General features: G+C 30.9%; 3 protein-coding genes across 7 annotated transcripts; all 3 read right to left on the reverse strand.

Annotated features, from left to right (window-relative positions):
• Window positions 1–86: 86 nt before the first annotated feature.
• LOC107418462 (calmodulin-binding protein 60 A) lies at window positions 87–6,201 on the reverse strand. 4 transcript variants are annotated; one of them, XM_048474948.2, is made up of 9 exons: window positions 5,498–6,201; window positions 5,062–5,283; window positions 4,323–4,401; window positions 3,512–3,547; window positions 3,073–3,125; window positions 2,447–2,937; window positions 1,971–2,131; window positions 1,169–1,375; window positions 87–1,067 (listed from the first exon to the last, which is right to left on the reverse strand). In XM_048474948.2, the coding sequence occupies exons 2-9, from the start codon at window positions 5,154–5,156 to the stop codon at window positions 447–449; spliced, it is 1,743 nt and encodes a 580-aa protein (XP_048330905.1). In that variant the 5' UTR covers window positions 5,157–5,283; window positions 5,498–6,201; the 3' UTR covers window positions 87–446. The 4 variants fall into 4 exon arrangements, with proteins under 4 accessions (XP_048330905.1, XP_048330907.1, XP_048330906.1 ...); XM_048474950.2 differs by lacking the exon at window positions 5,062–5,283; XM_048474949.2 differs by lacking the exon at window positions 3,512–3,547 and having other exon boundaries at window positions 5,498–6,199.
• A 7,500-nt stretch (window positions 6,202–13,701) lies between these two features.
• LOC107418476 (gibberellin-regulated protein 11) lies at window positions 13,702–14,734 on the reverse strand. The gene is made up of 4 exons (XM_016027175.4): window positions 14,581–14,734; window positions 14,411–14,458; window positions 14,229–14,271; window positions 13,702–14,099 (listed from the first exon to the last, which is right to left on the reverse strand). Exons 1-4 carry the CDS (start codon window positions 14,635–14,637, stop codon window positions 13,915–13,917), a joined length of 333 nt encoding a protein of 110 aa, XP_015882661.2. The 5' UTR covers window positions 14,638–14,734; the 3' UTR covers window positions 13,702–13,914.
• Window positions 14,735–16,879: 2,145 nt separating this feature from the next.
• LOC107418437 (alpha-mannosidase I MNS5) lies at window positions 16,880–22,270 on the reverse strand. 2 transcript variants are annotated; one of them, XM_048474054.2, is made up of 15 exons: window positions 22,055–22,269; window positions 21,355–21,397; window positions 21,211–21,276; window positions 21,073–21,134; window positions 20,847–20,946; window positions 20,468–20,650; window positions 20,023–20,071; window positions 19,758–19,937; window positions 19,365–19,485; window positions 18,830–18,911; window positions 18,669–18,754; window positions 18,415–18,515; window positions 17,847–17,988; window positions 17,578–17,728; window positions 16,880–17,290 (listed from the first exon to the last, which is right to left on the reverse strand). In XM_048474054.2, the coding sequence occupies exons 1-15, from the start codon at window positions 22,189–22,191 to the stop codon at window positions 17,072–17,074; spliced, it is 1,722 nt and encodes a 573-aa protein (XP_048330011.2). In that variant the 5' UTR covers window positions 22,192–22,269; the 3' UTR covers window positions 16,880–17,071. The 2 variants fall into 2 exon arrangements, with proteins under 2 accessions (XP_048330011.2, XP_048330012.2); XM_048474055.2 differs by lacking the exon at window positions 21,355–21,397 and having other exon boundaries at window positions 21,211–21,295; window positions 22,055–22,270.
• Between the last annotated feature and the right edge of the window lie 1,496 nt (window positions 22,271–23,766).

The raw sequence follows: 23,766 nt of genomic DNA on the forward strand, positions 1-23,766 counted from the left end.
TACCATTTTCCTTTAAAAAAAAAAAAAAAAAAAAAAAAAGGGTTTTGACATATGAAGCAATATTGAAGAGGAAGAACAATCAAGACTTAGGAAAGGAAACCTTTATTGAACAAATGATTCATACAAAATGTTGATCCGCCATGAAAATAATGAACATCTGACATGGGGGGTAGTTTCATTCCATGCATTAACATTAACCATAACCAGAAAGAGACCTGATTATGTAAAACATTTTTCGACATATTTACAACTTGATATGAAGTGAAAAAGAGTTTTCTGAGCTCCAACCAGCAGAGCCAAGACATTTTCCAACAACTAGATGTATTTACATCTAATAAACCTGCAACTTGTCTCACTCTGTATAACCTGCACACAAAATTTTAATCGGGCAGCAGTCCTAAACTCTATTTGCAGTTTTCTAAACAACAGATTTTTGACACCCATGTCTAAAATCTTTGGATTTCTCGAATACGGGTTCGTTTTAAAGCCACACTTCTCCTTATTGAGAACCACTTCAGAACACTGAAGAGCTTTGTCCATCTCCTCTGAGCCTTGTCAACGGCGGCAACTGCTGTAGAACGGGTCAAGAGGAAACCATCTACAGCACTCTGTAAATCAGCTTGTGATCCCAAACAGATGTTCTGAGACTGAAGATCAGCATCAAAAAACTGCAGGTGATCCTCATCACAGAAAGCTTGAGCCATAGGTTCCGACTCACAGATAAGGGAGTTAGTCACTTGGCCTGAGAAACTCAAAGTTTGGTCATATCTGAGACCCATGTTGTCAATGCTGTGCAGGGCATAATCATCCAAGCTACTGGTAGCCCCAACAGAATACATGGATGAAATGATATCTGGAGAAGAGGCGGCTGGTGGTGTATAATCAAAGCCACCAATCTTCTGAGAAGCCAAAAACTTGCTCCCCGTGGAACTCTCTGTTTTTGGTGAGCTTGAGTAGAGCGTATTGGCAAATTGTGAAGAACCACCAGCAAGAGAGCCTTCATCATCAAAAGGTACAACATCCTCCCGGTGTTCCAATGCAGAAATTAACAAGTTCTGTGCCTCAGCCTGAATGCAATATTTGATCAAAAGACATAAGACATGACAAATAAAAAGAAAATGTGGGACACAAAGGAAAGAAAGCAGATTTGAGATGATAAGATAAATACCTTCTCGGTTTCAGATAGCTTTTCAATGGGTACATATTGGCATTCTGAAAGTAGTCCCATTACTTGCCCCACAACATTGAAGACCACACCAGTTTTCTGTTGTGAACTGGGAGGGCAGTAAACAAATATCCTCTTATCAAGCACACATGTTCTCGCATGCTCCACCGTAACTTCCCACATCTTAGCAGACATACCTGTTCCAAGAATCTGCATATTTCCAAACAATAAATATGTTTATTAGTTTATTATTGAAAAAACAGAAACGATGACATGAGAACACATCATCTTCTACAGACATGAAAACCTTTTCCTTAAGCAAACTACTAGTTAAACGTGGTCATGTGAAGTTTGCAAAATTCAATATATAAGCATAACAAACATCAATTTTACTATAGTTTTTACTGAGGCAATTATTCTGAACCTTAAATTTATGATAACATCCATTTCGGTGAAGATACGTACACAAGGGAATGAGACATAAATGTTAAGTCGCGTATTCACAATACCCTCCCTTCAAAGTTCTAACATTTAGATTGACTGACAAACTTCACCATCCTTAAAAACTGGAAACCTCCCAATATATTAACACAGAAGAGCTTCTCAAATTTCTTAAGTTTTTTCCCCCACTTGAGAGATGCTCAAAATGTTAATGAGAAAATAATATTTCATAGGCTCACTTACATGCAGAAGATGGTACCATAGTTCGGTAAAATGCTTACAAAAAACCGAAAAAACCCAAAAAAAAAGAAAAAAAAAAAAAAGGACACAGGTATATCACTGGGAGCAAGAAATAGTTAATTACATTTCGAAGTCGTGGAGGATCCGTAAAAAGTAGGGTCAGAAAATCCTGCACGGTGGTGATGTTTTCCCGGCTCAAACGCTTATGGAACGCTCCATCTTTCCCTATCTTTTCCAATCTCCATACTTCATCAAACAGAGATGGAGGGTGGTGCTTCTTGTACACTGCAACCAAAACCATAAAAAGAATCATTCGAATTTGTGCACCTCGCTATTATGAACTTGAAAGAGAATAAATGGTATACTTTATAAGCAGGAAGAATAGTGAAACTTTTCATCATGTATGGCCCACCTTTATATTTAAATATATATATATATATATATATATATGATATATTAAGGTTTGACCTGCATAAACTTAAAAATAACAACCCCTACTAAAAAATGGAAAGGAAAAGAAATAAACAAACTAAAGTTAATAATTATCTTTTGACAATGACAGATATTATTTAATAATCAAAGAAAATGAGAAGCACTCACATTCACCACGATGATCCCTGACAATGAAGGATTCAGTCTTTGCTTCTTTAACTCTAGTTCTATCAGAGTTATCCACAATTCTTGCACCCAGCCTGAACCTACGGCTACGTGTCCAGCTTGAATTATCTGTAAAAGAAATCTCACCCACTAAACCCACACCATCTTTAAGATTTATAAATGCATCTCCTGTAAGAAGAGGTTTTTTCCCTTCCCTCTCTCTTACGATGTTGTTCTTAAACTCTTCAACAGTCCAATTGTCACTCTCATCGCCATCAAAATCACCCTCAAGAACAACTATTTCCACCTTAGCTGAAGATTCAGACACAGATTTAACAACTTGTCCTGAAATGCAATCAACTAAAGCTACTTGTATACTGGAACAGTCTTCCCCTTCAATCCGAGCTCCAGTGAAAACCGGAAGAGAGGGAGTGTTCACGAACTGTAGCTTTAAGTTCCTTGATTCAGAAGAATGTGACTCTTTCCCATTATTCCTGAGTAGATATGGAAAAGATGCATTAAATATCTAATATAATTACCAAAGGTAGTCAATTTGACATCTATTAGCCTGGTGAGAGACAAGAGGGGATTTGAAAAAATATCTCAATCTTTCAAAAAGATTTTCTTACTGTTTCATATTGTTCAAGTGCTTTCTTAGGGCCAATTCAACTTCCTCTTTAACCTGTAATAATCACAACAACCTATTTAGTGACATATAACCCAAAAATTTTAAAATAAAAAAATAAATGCATACATCAAATATAAATGCATGCATGCATCTAGCAAGACATCATGCATAACCAATAACCAAAATTACAGTGCCGAGCTCAATTCAAGGAATATATTCAATACAATCCATACATCATAACTCAAAATTGGTTTGCAATTTATACATTTGAAAAAGAAAAATTACGATCAACATCACTAACCATATCTTTAAATATCAATGATATATTCAAAAAGTTGAGCACGAGTAACACATGCTAAAAGGCAACCATGCTATTTGTAACCAAAGGGAAATGAACGCCTAAAAGCCCAACCGCAATTTCTCACAGTAAAAAAACCCACCTGGGTAAGGATTATGATTCTCAAGTATCCAAGCAGCTGATCACCCATGCCAGGGAAGGTTCAGGGTAAATGAAGGGTAAGGTTGAGAGATACAAGAGAGAGGGAACAGATTATGAAGTGAGGTACTTACTAAACAGTGAATAAAAAGAAAAAGTTTGATGAAACACATTTAATACAGAGTTTGATGAAACACATTTAATACAGAGATAATAGAAATTTGCAACGGCTCTTAAGCTTAGAAAAGTAAACTAGAGAAACCATCAGTATTTGCAGGACAAGGGAGAAAATAACAGAAACTTCTCCACTGCATCCAATTAATAAAACCATCCAAATGATTTGATTAGCCTTGGACTTCTTGTATGGATAATAAAGTCGGCATATAAGTTACCAAAGCCTATGTCACATCCTAAGTTTAGATCAAGCAAGTGGCAACTGTGTTTAAGAAAACATGGACTTTTACAGCAATTATGGTTAAAATGGCTGCTTGGAAAGAAGAATGCGGCCCTCAGGATGTGGAAAGGACACCTGATGTCAGGCCAGAGTATGTGCCACCACAAAAATGGGATGCCATGCACATTAGTTGCACCCTGCAGGGCATGGTGGTATCTTACAATTCCAATGCTTAAAAAAACTTAATCCCACAATGCCTCTCATGTCTTATATAGTCATCTATTTATGGAGTCCAGATAAACTTATAAAGATCTCACAAATTACACTGTTGTTTTTCAGGTAGATAGCATATGCACTGGTAGGAAGCAATTATAGAAACTTAACCAATTATCATAAACAATGCATAAAGGAATTCACTTACCACTTTACGAATCAAAGGCTCGAGAATTGGCTCCAGCAAATGCTGGACAGAATGCAACTTCATTACATCCAGAACCACACTGGAAATAATAGAAAAGCTCATTAGAAAGAAACCAGAAGTAGAAATTGCAGCAAGTGGGCTAATATAAATCATCAAACTCTTAAGAGATATGAGAAGAATAATTCAGTAATTACAATGATTTTGAAAAAAACAATCACACTCAACCACAACAAACATCAGTTAAACTTTCACAAATGCACTCACATAGAGTTTACTTATTGATATCTTCCCCCAACAGCTAGGAAAATGAATAAGCCCATTCTCATAAAACAACCACTTCTATTCTCCAGAGTCTTAAAGACAAACAAACCACAATACACATGGTTCTAAAACATATACATAAACTGCTTCATCCAACCAAGCAAACCCATATCAGCTTCTATCCCAAATTTGCATTTCAACCAAAGAATTTTCAGTCATATGCTCCGTGATCAAATCACAACCTCCTACAATCTCCACTTCTAATCCAAAAATCTCCACTTTGCCTAATGAAATTCAATAAAAACACAGGGATAGATAACATCGACACTAACACGGGTTTTTCTTTTTTTCTTTTTTTTTTTTTTCCCAATACACCACTTTGCCTAAACAATTCCCATAAACAACAAGATAGTCATAATCAAACAAAAAAAATAAATAAATAAATTATTAGAAATAGAAGCAGTAAGTTAACTCATACTTCGTGAAAGCAGGAACCTTTCTACGCTTATCCTCGGGAGTATTCCCTTCTGGTCGATGAGCTCTGCCATCTTCTGGATGTCTCTTTTGCGACATTATCGAAGCGCACCGCAACTAAGCCCCACAAGACAAACTCTTATGCTGTGGTGGCGGTGCAACTAAAGACCATGAACGACAACAACAACAACATCCAAAGAAACCAACATGCGGCGCGCACAAGAAACTATAAAGATAATTAATAGTAATCATCAAATCCTTTTACATACATATATATATATATATATATGTACACACACACACACACACACACACACACACACACACACACACACATACATATACACAAAAAACCAAGAAAGAAAAGAAAATAATAATAATAATAACAAACAAACTTTATTAAATGGGAAAGTTCCAAAACTACATGAATTTCTTTGTACCTGTCCATTTATTTGAATTTGTCTTTGCCTGGGATGCTTCTTAGCCATAAAGCTGTAGAACCCATTTTTACTTTTTCTTATTCCTTCTTCCGCCTTTTGTTCTCTTTGGGTTCTCCGATCATTCTCATCATCACCATGCCCAACAAACAACAACAGGTGGCCGTGTGGGATGCAGAAAGACGGAGCGTCAGAGGGGTGGTTTTTGTGTGAGTGGCAGAGGGAGTGTCTGGTGGGGTCCATAAAAGCGCGTTACGGACTGGTAAAAATGGGGTCCACTAAAACAACGCGCTCTTAACTCGTCTTTTTATCTTTCTTTCCCTTGCCGCGAATGTAAGCTCCTTTTCTGTGACTTCTCTCAGCCCAATTGGTAGAGACCAAAAAAAATTAAAACTTTGTCACAATCATGTGTACTTTTTTTTTTTTTTTAAATTACAAATTATTTTAAACCCTGCCTGTTATAAGCCATAATTCGAATCATGCTTTCATAGCACAGAAATAGAAAATGCTCACTGGAACTGTCCTCTTTGTCCACAATAATATGTAATTTTTAAAATCATTTTAGCATTATTCTCGAAAATAATGTTTATCCCATGCTTGGCAGACAGAAATGGTAGAGGAAATAGAGAGGAAAGAGAGTCAATTCTTGTTTGGTAGGAGAGAAAATCTTTCATATGTGTGTGTTGGAATCCTCTATTAATAAAGTTTGTTACCCAACTTTTTTGTTTCCATTGTTTCAATTTTTATTTTTTTTTGTGGTTTTATTTATATATATATATATATATATTTTTTTTTCTTTTTTTTTTTTTGGGTTTGGACTATTGAAAGTGATATCTTCTTTCAAGAAAAAAAAAAAAAAAAAATTTCCCTGTCGGCTTGGACCATTGAAAGTGATATCTTCCCATAAAAGAAAGTAACATTTAACAATATTCTTTTATCCAAAAGACATACGTGTTGATATTATCATAATTATGATATTAAAAAGTCTACATGATTTAATAAATTTATATTATTTTTGTGGTGTTTATTGTAAATTTAAATAGACAATTAGATAACCAATTTAGAAAATGGGATGGATATCTTTTTGTCTTTTTATTCAAATAATGCAAGTTACGTAAATGGGAAATATTGTTGGTTAATTATAAGAATGGTAATAGAAAATTTCTTAGCTCAAAATGCATGTAAAACTGTTTTAGTTTAATTTTTTTTTTTTTTAAATATGTGAAGAGTATTACATTCTTTCTTTTAATGGATTATACTAATCATAATGAATGTACAAAAATTATGTAGTTTAAAGGAAAAAGAAGTGATAAGAAAAATGAATGACCAACCAATCAATAATTTTTAGATGATAGAACAAAAATAAGATAGATTCCTTTATGAAATATGAGAGGAAAAAAAATAAAAATAAATAAATAAATAAATAAAGAAGAAGAAGAACAACAACACACACAAACACACACACATTTCCCTAAAAGGACTCCAATAGAAATGTACGATCAACCTATCTCCTTGTTTCGGTTTAACAATTTTTTTACCTCTACTTCAACATTATTTTACCAAATTTTACCCACTGTTCAAAATTTTGATATTAATAAAAATATTAAAAATTTATAAAATGAGAATTTTTTGAAAATTTCAGAAAATATTAGATATCGATAAAAATTCATAAAAAATAATTAAATTTTATTTATAAAAATTGAAATTTTAACATTAGCTTATTTAATCAATAAATTATCAAATTATAAAAATTGCAAAAATATTAAATAGACATTATATTTTTCTTAATCAATTTAATTTATAATAAGTGATAATAATTATAAATAAATTATTATTGATAAAAATATACAAAAGATATATATGTATTTGATAAAATTATTTATTAATTAAGATAAAATAATAAAGATATTTCATAAATATCATCTCAATACTCATAGTTAATTAATTGAAAATTATTGGTCTTTTCTTCGTTCTCATTTTGAGACGTGAAATATAAAAAATAATTATTAAAAGATATATATTTTTAATAATTTTTTATGTAATTATTAATATATCAACCATAAAACTTTTTTATTAAATATAGTTGTCTTTAATGTTTAGTATAGTATATTTTATCATTTTTTTTATTTTTACTTGATTAATGTTATTAATTTAAATGCTATCAATACCAATTCTATATAATATTGTATTTTTATGTTATTATTTTTTATTTTTATAAAATAAATTATTAATTTATAATTATGAGATCCTAATGAATCCATCTTATACAATATATATAGTAAATATATATATTTTATTAATAAATAGAACCTATCAAAGTTATTGAATTTAATTCACTCCATTTTATTTATATTATTATATAATTAAAAGACAATTAAAAGTTAATATATATACATATATATCACTAAAATTAATTTGGTAAAATAATTTACTAAACATCAATAATATTTTTGAATTTTTTATTAAAAATTTTCTTAGATATTTTCAAAATTTTCATAAAAATTTTGAAAATTTACATAAAAATTTTTGAAATTTCGATGGATATTATGGATTTTTTAACCAAACTATTAAGGATTGTTTTTTAGATATTTTGATGGAAATTTCCATAGAAATTTTGATAAAATTTCAAAAATTTCGATATATATTATGAAAATTCTATTCTCTTCAATTTGGAACCTAAATTTCTTTTCGACCCCTTAAAAAAGCAAAAATTTCAAAAAAAAAATCAATATTTAAAAACTTGATCTTACTCATGTACCAAAATAATTAATTGCAAATTAAGATTTTATTCTCAATATCCCAAAAAAATAATCAAGAAATTTCTTAGTAATATTACTAAGAAATTTTGATTTTTTATAGATATTTTGATGAAAATTTCTATAAAAAATTTGATAAAATTTCAAAAATTATAATATATATTATGAAAATACTACTCGCTTCCATTTGGAATCTAAATTTCTTTTCGATTCTTTAAAAAACAAATAATTTCAAGAAAAATTTCAATATTTAAAAACTTGATCTTACTCGTGTACCAAATTAATTAATTGCAAATTAAGATGTTATTTTCAATATCCCAAAAAAAATTAAGAAATTTCTTAGTAATATTGTAAATTTTTTATTTTTACTTTATTTTGAATTTAAAAATAAAATATTTTTTGCCAAAATAATTTAGTTAATATGGTATTAAACTTAATTGTTATTTATGAAATAAAAATGAGTGGAAATGGATATAAATCATAAATATTTATGGAATAAAGACAAATGAAAAATACAAAATGAAAACAGGAATAAAGAATGTTTTAGACTTGAGTAAAAGGTGCTAGTCTTCATTTTTTAAAATTGGTAATAGTACACGTTATTATAGAAAATATTAAGTTTATTTCAAAGAGTACCTCTATCCTCTAGGGATGCTCTAACATGTTGGAGTTCATTAGAAATAATCAAACTAAATTGGACAATTTCATTACCAAAACTCTAAACTAAATATATGTAAACAGCCATATATAATATGTATTTTTGATAAAGTCTTTTTTTTTTCTACTGATGTTATAAATGTGTTTTTGTTTTCAAAATCATTTATAGCTTTCTTTAAAAGCAAAAATAAATTAGTGTTCCAATAGAACAAGTTTTAATGGATTTTTAATAAGGCACCATATTTCAGCCTTTTAGAAAGTTCAAGTTTGTAAAGAAGTAGGTGGAGAATACTTTATACGCTTTAACACCACCACTTTCACGCTTTACTCAACGTGAAACATACATTTTTAATTTTTTTTTTTTCTAACCATTTATGTTGTTCAAATTTTTATTTTTATTTTTTTTTTGAAAAGTGCATTTTTCGAGTGATGATTTAATATAGAGAATTGCAATTCTGGTACGATATTAAAATATCATATTTTTAAAAAAAAGTCAAATTTGTTTTGTAATAAATAAGCAAACAATGTATGATAACAAAAAAAATGGTTTATATATTTTAATAAACTCATTTACCAAATACTAATAATAAAATTGTTCATTTAAAAACTTGAAAAATAACTAATTAAAAAAAAAAAAACCTTGAAAATACTTTATCAAAATAATAATAATAATAAAGCGAATAATTACTTATGTACCTATCTTTCTCACCAAACTTTGATTGGACCATCTTTAACTTTTGTTCATATTATCTTAAAGATGAAACTTAATGATAACTCATCAACTTTATTAACTTTGTAACTAATATAATTTATTGATTTTCAATAATTATTTTTTATGGCCGAAACAAAGTTACTTTGAAGATAAATAATAATAATAATAAGAAGAAAATGTCCTTTTCCTGTAAGGATCGATTAAAACAAATGTCAAAGAGAAAAGAGAAGATACCAATCTCCCTACTTCCACGAATCTTCCTTTGTCTTACATCAATCTTACTTATATTCCTTTTTAATATTTACCTTTCGTAAACCTATACTTTTGTCTTTTGACTAAAAGCCAAAATAGTAAAAAAATAAAAAAACATGGTAAGAAACCAATGTTACCCTTTCTCGTATCCAAAACATATAAAATTGCAAGGATAAATTTGTAATTTAGCTAAAATATTTTTTTTTTCACGTTGTTAATAAATAGTTAAATAGTTAAATTTTATGGCTTTCTGTAAAGGACAAGATTTGGAAAATCCATGAGGCATGCACTTCTCCATCCAAAAGTAAATATTAAAAATAAATTAATAATATATAAGGCGTCATGATGTATTTCCACCGTATATAATATGGGATCGTGTTTTTCCTTTTTCCTTTTTTTAAAATATTTTTTTAAAAAAATATTATCAACGATTACTGTATTGGACTGTTTCAAAGGAATATATGAGATGATGTTCATGTAGAATATGCTATGAGTGATCCTCGCATTGATAATTTTAAACTAAAAATTTAATTGTTCAACTAGCTATATAAGCATGTTTTTTATTTTTTAATATAAAATAAAAATTATATCTCTAATAATATTAAAATTACATAAAAAAATTATTAGTAGATGATATCACTCATTTTCGATAAATATTTAATATCTAATTACATATAATTTTGATAATATAATACATGAATTACATGTAATCACATATTACACACCTTATATAAGTTACATTATAGTAAATTCATATACATGGATATTCATGAGACAATGAAACTTATTAATTTAAATGGATTATTTGTTTTTGGATAAATAAAATAATTTATTAATTTAAAAAATTTACATTTTTGAAAAATAATTTTACTAATTATAATATATATTTTTATATATCATTAGTTGGCATATACACAATACTTATCACACAATCAATACACTTAGATTTGTATTATATATATCAGGTTTGCATGAGACACTTTAATAACTAATGTTCAAAATAAGGCAAAAGGTGACATGATGGCTTATAGTGATTATGTAAATTGTTGATGTTGGTAATGTATGATTAAAAAAAAAAAAAAAACTAAATAGGGGAAAAAAAAGTAAAAGTTATTAAGTAAAAATTTTCTTCATACACATAATAATTTTATATATATATTATTTTTTTACAAGTTTAATCAATTAGTAATTTATATATTCCATGCATTCTAAAAGATTTCGTAAAATTGTTATTATTTTATGCATTTAATGAATAAATTCATTTGATACATTATCCCCAAGTTGGGATTGAATAATTATAGTTATTTAATGAAATTATTTATTTACCAAACATTAATCTATCACGATTTTACTATATATGAATTATATATTAATCAAATATTATGTTTTACATAAGTTCTTTTGAATGGTTTAAAATGCTAATATATAAATACATATTTGTAATTTATATATTTTTTTTAAAGTTTACTTTATCTTTTTAAAATTTCAGTATTGTGGTTGGACCGTTGGATGATTGCATCATTTGTGTGGTTAGAAGGTCAAGAAGCTGACACTTTTCCACTTGATGGAGGAGGTCCTTGGTCCATGATTTGCTGCTGGCTACACCACTTGTTGCTGTCTGATGCAAAAACCATTTTTAGGATTTTATCAAAATCATGCAAAACATGTAGGGCCCAAGCCAAAGATTTTTTTTAATATATTTTTATTATTATTATACCCAAGGCTAAGATACAGCTTAATTTTCCTACCTGCCAAATGTCTGTTTATGATTGGGTGAATTCTCTTTATTTTATTTTTCTTTGAAAAATTGAAAACTTCTGAAAGATTCTCATTTCAGGTAGAATGGGGCATTTGTTTAATTTTGGAAGGGCCTGGAGTCTGGACTTTGTTTGTTTCTATTATTCCCAACATGTAATTAATTTGATTAGATTGCTTTAAACTATGGCAATGACGATTCTGGGTGTTATTTTTTTAATCAATTTCTAGTCTCTTCCTTGCACCAAATGATTTGATTTTATTAGAATATTATGTGCTGGAAAATAATGAGATTCCCTATTGAAATCAAATAACAACTTAAAAAATTTAATACGTAAATTTTTGTAATAGAAAATCTCACATCGATTAGGAATTAAAAGAGTTTTGTATTAAAAAACTACAAATTAGTGCTTTATATATTTGTGTTCTTTTCTCCTTTAGATTCGAATTATATTTTTACTATGCTTTTAACTTTAAGATCTATGTTCAAATATATTTTGCAATTTTATTACCAAAATTTATATGTATATGTATATATATATTTTGCAATTTTACAAATCATCAACATATAGTATTACTTTTGTAATCTATAGCTCATATGAAAACTGTTTTTAAATATTTAATAATGCTTTCGGATTCTTTCCAAGCAAACCACAACACCCGTCAGGATTCAGGAATGCCAACGCAGAAATATAAATAATATTTAAAGGGCATACAATTAGAAAGTGTAACTTCTTTTTACTGGGTGGTCATAAACCTCTTTTAATCACTAGGTCAGAACTACTAGGTTTGTTTTGAATATATATGTATATATATATGGTTAACCCTTTTAAAAATTAAAATTATACCTAATTTTTGCTAAGGTTGGGTGTTTAGATGGGCTTTTAGATGGGTTTGACTGGCATTGGCAAAATATTGACTATATATATATATATATATATATATTATTTTTTGAAAGAATATGGCCTATATATTTAGTTTTTATAAAGGTGGGCTGTTGTTTTATTATTATTTTTTTTTTCCCTGTCTGTAGCTATTTTTTCTTTACGCGACAATTTTTTTTTTTTTTTTGTTTTTTTTTTTTTGTTTTCCCTCTCTGTCTGTAGCTATTTTTATAAAAGTTTCTAAATTATCCTCTATAATAACTTGCTTTATTTTACGTTACACTTGTACAAGCACATCATTTACCATCAATGGTCAATTCAAGTGGGTGTTTTTGATGAAAGATTATTGGAAGGTGTTGAAAACATGTGGTGTTTTTGGGAAGCTGTCCTAGTTTTTTGATAGGGTTTTCCATTAAATGCTTCTTTCGTGTACGTTATTTTACGTTCAAACTGTGTAGGGTGTTGGTTGTTAGAACATCGTTGTCAAATATAATTTTAACTTGAAATTGATAAAAAAAAAATTATGGGTAATTATTATAACATTTTAAGCTAATTTAAACCCTCTTATTTTAACCAATCAAAGAAATTTCATTTTTTAATGTTGAAAATTTGTTTCAGCTTCGATTTTTCGAACAATGTTGATATGTAGAGAACATTTTATTGTGGTTCGGGTGGAATTTATAATTCATTCAACATTCAAACAATGTTTAGTGATACAACCATAAATATCTTTTTTCCCCTTCAAATTGATAGGGTATATTTTAAAAAAAATTAATATTTCCTGGTTGTAGAACCCTTTTCTTTTTTTTCACTTTTCGATTTTTAGGTAAATAAATAATAAGTGCTTGATTGGTCCACGGGCCTATCAAAAGAGACGAATCTATACTTGGGTCAAGGTGTAGCAAGTTCCAATTCAGTTTTGGTGCTGTGGGCCGTGACAATTATAACCAGAACAAAAGAGAGCTTTTTTTGTTTTTTATTTTTGCCAAGCCCAATTCATCTAATATCATTCTTTCTTAAGCAGTTTGGATACACAACACGGTGGATTAAGAATCCACTAATGAATCTTATAGACCAGAGGGTATAGGCTCAAAAAACATATAGATAATTTTTTCTCTTACTTTTAGTCTGTGTTTTGTTTGTTTTAGTTCAAAATGAATTTGTTTTCAGCAGACCCACAAAAATGCTCTGTGACAAACGTTAGAAACTCACATAGTAATTAACCATTTATACAGAGAAAGAGAGTAGTTTTACAATAACATCAAAACACACACACAAATAGAAAAACAGATACAGAAAAACAGAAAAAAGAAAAAGACTTTCAGACCCAAAGTGGTAAAAGATTATACATAGAGAGGCTGAGAGAAAGCCACAGAGCAAGTTTTTGATGTGGGATTATTGAGTTCAAGGGCATTTGGTTCTGTTGGCGTGGGTGGTCATCTCAGTGTAGCATTTCCCACAGAGTTCTCTGTTCCCAGAAGTACCTGGTGGCACACACTTGCACCTCACACAGCACGTGCCACACGCCCTGTTGCAGAGATTTGGCCTTGAATGGACACTACATCTCTGCTGGCATAACCCTCCACAATCTGACCAAAAAATAATTTTCTTAGTATCCAATCACTATCAAATCCCATTTCTTGGTTCTTTCTTTTTTTTCAATATATAGTGCTTCAAATAAGCAATAGAATGGTATTAGAAGGAAATGGCAGACTCACCTAACTCTTGCATAAGCCTTCTGTTTGAACCTTTCACAAGAACCTGCAAACAAACAAAAAAAGAAAAATAAACCCACAAGTAAGAAAACCCTGTTTTCAATATTTATTTTACATACAAATAATTAATAAAATTGTCTAAAACAATAATTTTGAATAGGATAGAAATGGGTTTTGTTTAGTGCCTGGTCTGGATGAAGCAGTTCTTCTCCAATCTTGATATCAGATGAGACCTGCATGCATGAAAATGGGCTTATATACTCTTGTTTGGTTAACCAGAAATCTCAAGCATTAAAATGAAGTCTGGCTCTATTTTGTGTTTGTTAGTAAGTAAAATCATTTTCTTTTTTTGTACCTGGTAGAAAGAGAAAAGCAAAACACTCAGAAGAAGAAGCAAACGAACTACTGCCATAGCTATCAAGCACCGGACTCTGCTTATACTACCAAGTCAAAAGAGCAAACTCTTGACGCTTTAAATGAGCTGGAATTTGGAAGCCCTTTATAGGAGTTTCAAATGTGGTGAATTTACAGAAGTGGGCAAGTCTTTTGCATGTAATTACACTTAACATTGCCCTCGAAATGGGACAAGTGCTCTGGCCTTTGGGACAAGCCAAACTAGCCAAACTTCTATTTTCATGCAACTTGCAGATATCAATAATGCTCTTTCTTCTCTTTTTGGTAAATGCAACTATCAATAATTTATGTTTGCTTATAATATTTGTTAGAGAGCTCAATGACTATTTACAGGTAAAAAAAAAAAGGAAAAAAAAAAAAAAGGAAGGAAAAAAACAGCTCAATAACTCCTGGTTTTGAGGGAGGAAAAAAAAAATAGTTTGATTAGATTAGGTGAAAAAAATTTTAAAAAAAGAGAGAGAAAGTTTGATTATAATTTCTCTTTCATTTGCTATCCAAATGGTTTGAATCCTTGGACTAAGTAAATTAAATTTAAGTATATATTTGAGAGTATTTTAGTTTTGACTAATAATGCTTTTGAGAAATATGAAAAATGCTTTTTCCAATGTTACATATTATGTGATGAATGTACATTTCAACATAACAGAGATTCAATTCATACTATATATATATATATAAATATATTTTGAGTTTCTAACATTTTACAACTTATAAGGACATGATATCTATATTTCAAACTTAGGAACATTTTGTTTTCGATATTTTTATAATATTAAAGTAGTGATTTTTTGTAATGTTTTTCTTCATTCTAGGATCCAAGCTTAGAAAGCAACTTTTTTTTCACAAAGTGGACAGCTAGACAATGCAAGAAAACCGTACGACAGTCAGAGCAGGCAGGGGAGTCAGATATTAGGTACATAAAGTACGTACGAATAGGCAAGTTTGTATCCACATATCCGCAAAAGACAACTAAAAAAAAAAAAAAAAACAAAGGGCAGAGCAGAGAAGAGTAGCAGCCAAGTTGTCAAAGCTGGTGATGGGATTGGGAAGTGGGACTGACTGAAGCTTTGGGTTTATCACATTGAGCCTTCCAGCTGTACACCAGCTCTTTGAGCAATCAGTGTTGTTGACGCCAGCTAATTATACACGTGGACCATCCAATTTTGCACTTGCAAATTATTCCATGTTTTTATTTTTAAAAAACTATAATTAAATATCATATATTAACTCATGACTCATCAAAGTGTTTTATTTTGAATTTTTTTTTTTTTGGGCTATATACTAAATTATTGATGTTTGTTCTGGTTAAAAATGAACAAAACCATTTGCCATTTCTGGTAGTATGTGACAATTCAAATGGCAATTACTATGGGTTTATATTTTCATATGAGTTTTTTAACTTAAAATATTCAATAAGAGTTTAAATTGCAGTCAAACAATTACTGTTTTGTTAGCATTAGCAGTGGGTTTTACAGGCGATGATCATTGATGTTAAAGAACATAGTGTAGCTCAGAACACTTCTAGTTCTTGACAATAAAGCTGTGCTTTTTCTAGAATCTAAATCACGAATAAGAAGAAGTCCATAACAAACACAAGTTCATATGGGCATCTGACCTAGGGATGTCAATTTGTCCTGCGCATCCTCAAAATCGCAGTGCACCGCCTCTAACGGGGCAGTTTTTCTTCGAAAATTCGAGGATACGGGACGGTTTTCTCCGAAAATTCGGGAATGCGGGACGGAATCGGGACAAATGCCTAAAAACCGAGTTAGAAACGGACCAGAGACAGGGAATAATAACCCCGCCCCGATATATATATATATTTATTAATTATTTTTTTTATAAAATTTTATTTATGTAAAATTATTTTTTTTATTTATTTATTTTTCTAAATATGTATTTTATTATAATTGTAAATTTGTTCCTTGATATATTTTATTATATTTTTATTACATTGTAGTCATTTTTTTATATTTTAATCATAAAATAAATTTTTTATATAAATTTTTTTAAAAAATATCAATTAAAAAACAAAATGGAGAAAACCGTCCCGTCCCGTCCCCGCCCCGCAAAATCCCCGATCCTACCCCGCATCTAAAAAAATGGAGAAAATCACGAAGATGGGATGTAAAATTCCCCGCGGGGACGGGGATGGAATTTTAAAAACCGACCCCGCCCCGCCCCGTTGACATCCTAATCCGACCCTTGTTAAGTTTAGAAATAATTAATACTCAGAGAAATATAATTAAAATCACAAAATTTTGCATTCCTCTTCTGTATGGTTCCTGATACATGTATTCCTATGCTTTCGTCCATTTGTCTACATTAACCACCCGACTTCCATATAGATATCCAGCAGTTTTGAATTTGCTTGTGTTAAAGAGAATTTATTTTATTTTATTTTATTTTGTTACACAAAGAATTTTGGAGGATTATATGAACAACCATAGCCCACAATAGCCAGCAGTGCTGCATGATCTTGGTCTGCAAGTAGTTGAATCAATTCCACATTCTTCATTGGTTGAGCATCTGTGGTCGCTACGAGAATCAGGGACGTGGCAAGCGCTTTCAATTCGTTGGCCGCCATTCAACATGGTAGCGGGGCATACTTGTAGAGACATTGAACTTGCCCTTCTTCCTTGCTTACCGGTCTGCAAAGTAGTAACATGCTCATTTGTCAAAATGTCTTCAAACTTTATTCTAGAATACAGTAAACACAGTTACAAGTCGAAGACATGGAAATGCCAAACGAAGAAAGTGTAAACCGCAATTAAAGCGAGTAAAACTTCTGGAAGAAATCTTAAGGAAAGAGCTATGCCATGGTCAAAGGAAATATGCAGGATCTCCTAAATTTGTCAAGAAGCATGCTGTGCAAGTAGTTTAGTGGATGATATTAACGCTATATTTTACTATCAAAGCAGTTTAGTGGAAGTAATACCTTGATGAAAGTCCAGTTGGTGGGGATGTAGGTCTCTGGAAGCCTCTCATGCCAGGAACTTAACACAGGTAGGGGGTGACCCTCCGTCGTGAAAATATAATTCCGACCAAGCAAAAATGTATCATCAAACAGAAGGTATAGATACTTGCAACTACACAAAACAGAATAAATTACTGAATGCATGTTCCAGTGTGAACCTTCCATTATGGAGATAATATCCTTTATATTTTGCGTGGCACATGGGTCAAATATCTAGAACTAATGCTTACGTTTCGGCAAGGAAAAAACTGTGCTGATGATCTTCCAGCTGCATAGTTGTCACATCTCTAATGCTAGCAAAACCTCCTTCCACTTTGGTGTATGAATTAATAGAATTTACCATTTTTTCCCCAACCTTTATGTACCATGGATCTGAAAACATGCATGGGATGGGAGTCAGAACAATTAAGTCAAAAACATATTATTAAACAGCTTAAAAACTATGAGCCAGATGAGGAACCATTAACAACACATGTTAAAATGCTTGCTTCTATAATTTTCATACTACAACACAATAACAATACAAATGTCGCCGAGCATAATAAAATTCAAATAATTCGTAGTAGTGATGCATAACGTCTGTACGCCAACTAGGTTGCTGCATGGCCTGGAAAAGCAGCTGCCATCTCAGATTGCCGAAAAGCTAGATTTTAAATATGCTGAGTCCCATATCACCAGTTGTAAAATTTTTTCAAAATATTACAAAGGCCATAAGCAACAGACTTTTAAAGCTAATTTAAACCCAAGCTCTAAGGTCAAACTGGAATAAGAAAAACTAAAATAAGGAAAAGAGCAGACCTTTAGTTGCCTGATATAAGTAGAATGTTGACTCTGCCAATTCAGGTCGCAGAGGATAATATTTTTCCGTCGGATGCAACATTAGATGGTCCAACAGATACCTGTATGATTTATATATCATATTCGGATTTCTTTCTTTTCATTAGGGGAAAAATATGTTCCAATAATAAGAAACCAGTTGCAGAAAAATCAAGAGAAATCAAGCCTGCAGCATATTAGAGCAAAATAGTAGTATATAAAGAAAAACAACATACCTCTCTGGTAGTACTCCATACTTCTCCCACACATAGAAAAACTCACGATGTGATGAATTTGCAGCTGCGATATCCCCAACAAGGACCTGAATTGCTTATTACATAAAGATCAGAACGTTCTCCAAATCATCATTTGGTACATGTGAAAGGTCTTCAGTTACCTGTAAGCCAGGCCAAAACGCTTGAAGGCTTGTAAGCTGCCAATATGTTGCTTTTCCGGTCCTCATATCAGCTTCATGGTACCTAATTATAGACGACAAGATTTTATAACCAAGAAATTTAAATAGCCCTTCACATAAAAATAGCAAAAGCAATTGAAAGGTGATGCCAAATTGCTCCAAAAGTTGGTCAGAGATTTGTCAATAAAACAAAGCTAGATTGAAACATGAAAAGGATGAAGACGTTTTAATTATTTGTTTTACTTTTCCCGGGGAAGAGAAGGGCAGGGGTGGAGAGGATAGTCAGTATGTTGATTCAGTAAATTAAACCCAGAGCAAGGATGAACAAATCTCAGGACATTAATCAAATATTCTCAAGGTCAATGGTCGACCTAGGACAGCAACATGGTTCAATTCAATCGCAAGAAGAAATATAACAAATGTTACACCCTTGAGGCAACTGAAACCAGTCCTATAAGGTCGCCTAGAAAATGTAGCATGTAAAGATATATTACAGCAAAACTAGAAGTTAAAGTACCATGGACCATGTCTGAAATATTTCTGTACAGCAACATAAGCAGAATGAAACATTCTCCAGAACTCCTCACTCCCGAAAAGAATGTGAGCCTTGAATAGATATTCATAGAATGAATCAACCCCTGTAAGAAGCAACATAAACCACAATCAGAAAATCAATTTATAGTCACCAACCATGAAAGGCGAGAACATCGCAGGTCCACAACCATGCAATGCAATTCATATCAAAATTGGCATTTTTAACTCCTGCATGGATATGACATTCAGAGTCAATTCATTGTATACCAGATTACCTAATTACAAAAGAAACATCATTCTGGTATCCTCATTACGCATGACATAAAATTTAGTACAAAAAATTTGTATCAGATAACAGAGCTCGGATAAAACTTACCAGCCCCAATACCAGATGAATACTCAATCCATTCCCCAGTCAGAACATCCAGTGTTGTTCCAAGCAAATTCAATGAACTCCTCATGCTCCATAGCTTCCGAAGAGCACGTAAAGCTGCAGACTCATATCTGGGGTCACCAGTTAATCGTGATAATGCTCCCATTTCAAGAATTAGAGAACCTGAATCCAGATGAAAACCAGCAGATTTCAGGACAGCAAACTTTAGGATGTCCTCTTCTTACTACTGTAAATGATTAAGCCTCACCACATCCTGAAGTGCTTGTTTCAGTAGTCTCATTCTCCATTACTCCATACTGCCCACAGAATTTCGCATTGTTGTGGTATCATATATCCTTCTTACAAACAAAACAACCAACCATTTTCAAATATTTTGGAATTTTAGAGGTGCATTGGTTCAAAAAACTGTGTAAGATCAAATAATACTTGAGCATTTCTTCGGTCAGATATCTTTCACAGTGATGTTGATTTCCCGGGTTTTATCCCTAAAATAATTTTGAGCATGTAAAAAGATAGCACAAAGCACCAACTAGGTCTTTGGTTTACTTTGTTGCTTTGCCATTTTAGCCATTTTAACTATCATAAAACTGATAAGGTCCATCATTTATCATCAACTGGATATTACGGTAACAATATGATAAATAGAAAATCTAAATAACTATATTAAAAGCACTTATTTTTTTAGGAGGTACCTTTAAGTTAAGCCACGCATAGGGCAACCCTGTGGGGGTATTGAATGCAGGTAAAAAGCGTTGCCCTAATTCTTCAGCCAAAGTAAGTAGCTGATTCTTATAAGCTCCTTGAACTACTCTGTTTGGAGAATCAGTTGCAAGTAGATGAGCAGAAACAAGTCCTCCAAGAACTCTTATGTTGCACTACACAATAGCAACCAAGCAGACGTCATAGGACAACTAAAGGACATTCAAACATAATTTTCTCTTTGAATATACTCATAAATAAAAAACAGCCAATTGGCCTAGCCAAAGTTTGAGTATTCTAAAAGCATAATAATTTATCCTGTAAGATCAACACGATCCAAGCCCTTTCCAAAGGAACTCTTCAATTCTATACCTCAAAAAGATTGACCCTTGCATCAACATCAAATGTTAGATTTTCAGAAAGCCAAAGAACTGCCCTTTCAAATTCCGTGTTGTTACCCAGAACCACAAGGCTGTGAGAGAAAATTTTTGGCATCAGTGAAATTGTTTGTGGCATAAGAAAGGCACCAAGTTGAAAAAAGCACGGTAAGACCGCACTTTATCATAAATAACCAGTGAACCTCCTATCGGTAACATACCTGGACAAAGATTCAATAAGTGTAAGGGCAGATCCGTTATAGTCTTGTGGTAGATGTTCAAGCTGACATTCAAAGAACAAAGAGTTATTTTCCCACTGCAACAAGTCAACAAGTCAGGATTTGAACCACTATAATTACCTTCAGATTGCCAAGCTCACTAAGGGAGTCAGTAAAAGTTTTAGTAAGTGGCTTTAACTCATCATGCTGCACGCAATATAACAACCTATCATGAAATGAAGTATACTGATTTATCATTCACAAGCAATGAGGAAGATGACAAACCGGAAATGCGTGGGTCATGTAGTTGTCATATGCATGGTAAAACCTGAGAGGAGAGATAACCAACTTTACCATCAAAACCACTTCTTCACTAGACTAAATAAACAAAGAAAGACTGCCTAAAGAATTTCAACGAAATGGCATTCTTTGCATCAATTCCTTTCCTCTATTGTTTCCTTAGCATGCATAAGAAAATCATTGGGAGGGACCAGTTACACTGTATTCAGCTAGCCACAAACCCATCAAAATACATATCAGTTCAAAGGGATCCTTATCCTCCTAAGATTTGTTCCCCAAAAAAAAAAAAAAAAAAAAAAAAGCCTTACGTTTCTGTTGTATTAGTTTCTTGCGAACATTGGATTAGCAAGTGTTCAACTTATAAGGTCCTATGCAATCAATATTAAAAAAATTCAGCTTCTTCATATTTCCAAGTCATAAAAAGGGGAATTTTTTTTTTTTTTTTTCCCTGCAAGTAAAGCTCATAATCAAGTAACAACCCAAAAGAAATCCAAAAAAGAGGAATCCACAATGAACTTAACAAAATTCCAGTTTTTAACAGACACTAATCTGCAAATTATAAGTAACCCAGAATTCCAACAAGACCAAAACTGAATAAAAATTAATCCAAAACGATAAAGCAATTAAATTTAAAGAAATGAAACACAAAATAGCAAGTGGGGTGTTAATAAAGAAAGTGGCCGACATTTTGCGAACTTTGTCTCTCATGCGCCTCTTCTTGGCAGCCCATGGGGAATCGGATTGGGATGTGGAAAAGTGAAAGAGGGAGGCAGATATGAGCAGGAGAAGAAGAACCCATGTCTGAGATTTGCGAGCCAACATGCTCTGCTTCTTCAGTAAGTCAAAAATTCGATGTGTTGGTGAGAAAGAGAAAGAGCAACAAAGAGAGTGAATCACGGAAGCTTGCTTCTTCTTCCTTGCTGAACGTGGATTTGGGATCACGTCAATTCTGCTGATGTGGTTTCCTAAAACCAATAGGATGCTGCCATGTCAATACGTGTTTTTTTATATTTGAAATATATTTGTAGAGTTTAAATTATTTTTTAATTTTTATAAATTGGGAAGGGATAGATTTTAACATCATATTTTGAATATGGAATTTAGAGGTTATCATGGTGATAATTGGCAATTGGGTTATACCGAAACGACAAATTTAATTATCTTTACTCACATATTTATCCATATTTTTACTTTTATTTAAAGATTTGGCATAATAAATATATTCGAATTAAATAAATAAAGAAGTGGAGTTTTTGTAATCTTGATAAAAAAAATTAAAAAAAAAATTAATATTATAATATTCTAAATATAAATTTAAATTCAAAAAAAATTATGATCTAATAATAAAATTTGAAATGATTTATTTTAATTTCTAAATATCAAAATTTATAAATATTTATATTATTTTCTACTCAAATATTATATCCATATTTATAATTTTTGTTTAAAGATTTGACATGATAAATTATTAGATATAGACATATATGCATTAAATAAATAAAAAAGCAGAATTGTAAAATTACCGAAAAAAATTTCTTTTGATATAAGTTTCATTTTTATAATTTCTAGATTAAAATATTATTCAATTTAATTAAACAAATTGAGTTTTTTTTTTTTTCCTTCTTCTCTAATAACATCTTCAATTTTATTGCTATCATACTTTATATATATATATATATATATATATATATATTTGATTAAAATGTCATAATATATTTGTCACAGATTAAGGAACTTAAAAGCAAATTGACACCATTTTAATATTGTTATAGTATTTTTCAATTTAAAGTGCAAATTTATATTATATTATATTATACATACATACATATACATATATATATATATATATTTACAAATTGTATTTTATTGCATTTGTATGACTTAAAATGGTGGAGACAAATTGAGATTATGATGCTATATAAATAAAATAAAATAAAAATAAAGGTCCTTTGAATCAAACAAAACAAGTATATGGAGGATGTATTAGTACAAGTAAACTGAATGAAAAATAGAAAAATATAAGTTGAAATTGATTCGTAAATTATAATGTAAATATAAACTGAGAAATTTAAACCTAGTTTAGATATCTTAACCAAAATAATAATAATAATAATAATAATTTGGCTTAATTATTAACTTAAATAATTAATTAAAACGAATGATTAATATAATTATTTCTTCCCCCCACCCCAAAACTATTGTTTTTGTGCCATCTTGGTTCAATCAAGCATTTCCAACGGATGATTTTGATAAAATAAAATTTGCAAAAACAAGCTATGGAAGTTTGTTTAAAAACAAATTTGTTATACTTTGTTTTGTTTTTGTATAGCGTGTGGGCAAAATTTGAGCCAGCGCCAAGAAACCACAGGCAAAGGCTTTAATGTCCTATCCCTGAAG

This window comes from Ziziphus jujuba, chromosome 2, assembly GCF_031755915.1.
Source record: "Ziziphus jujuba cultivar Dongzao chromosome 2, ASM3175591v1".
NCBI classification, from domain to species: domain Eukaryota; kingdom Viridiplantae; phylum Streptophyta; class Magnoliopsida; order Rosales; family Rhamnaceae; genus Ziziphus; species Ziziphus jujuba.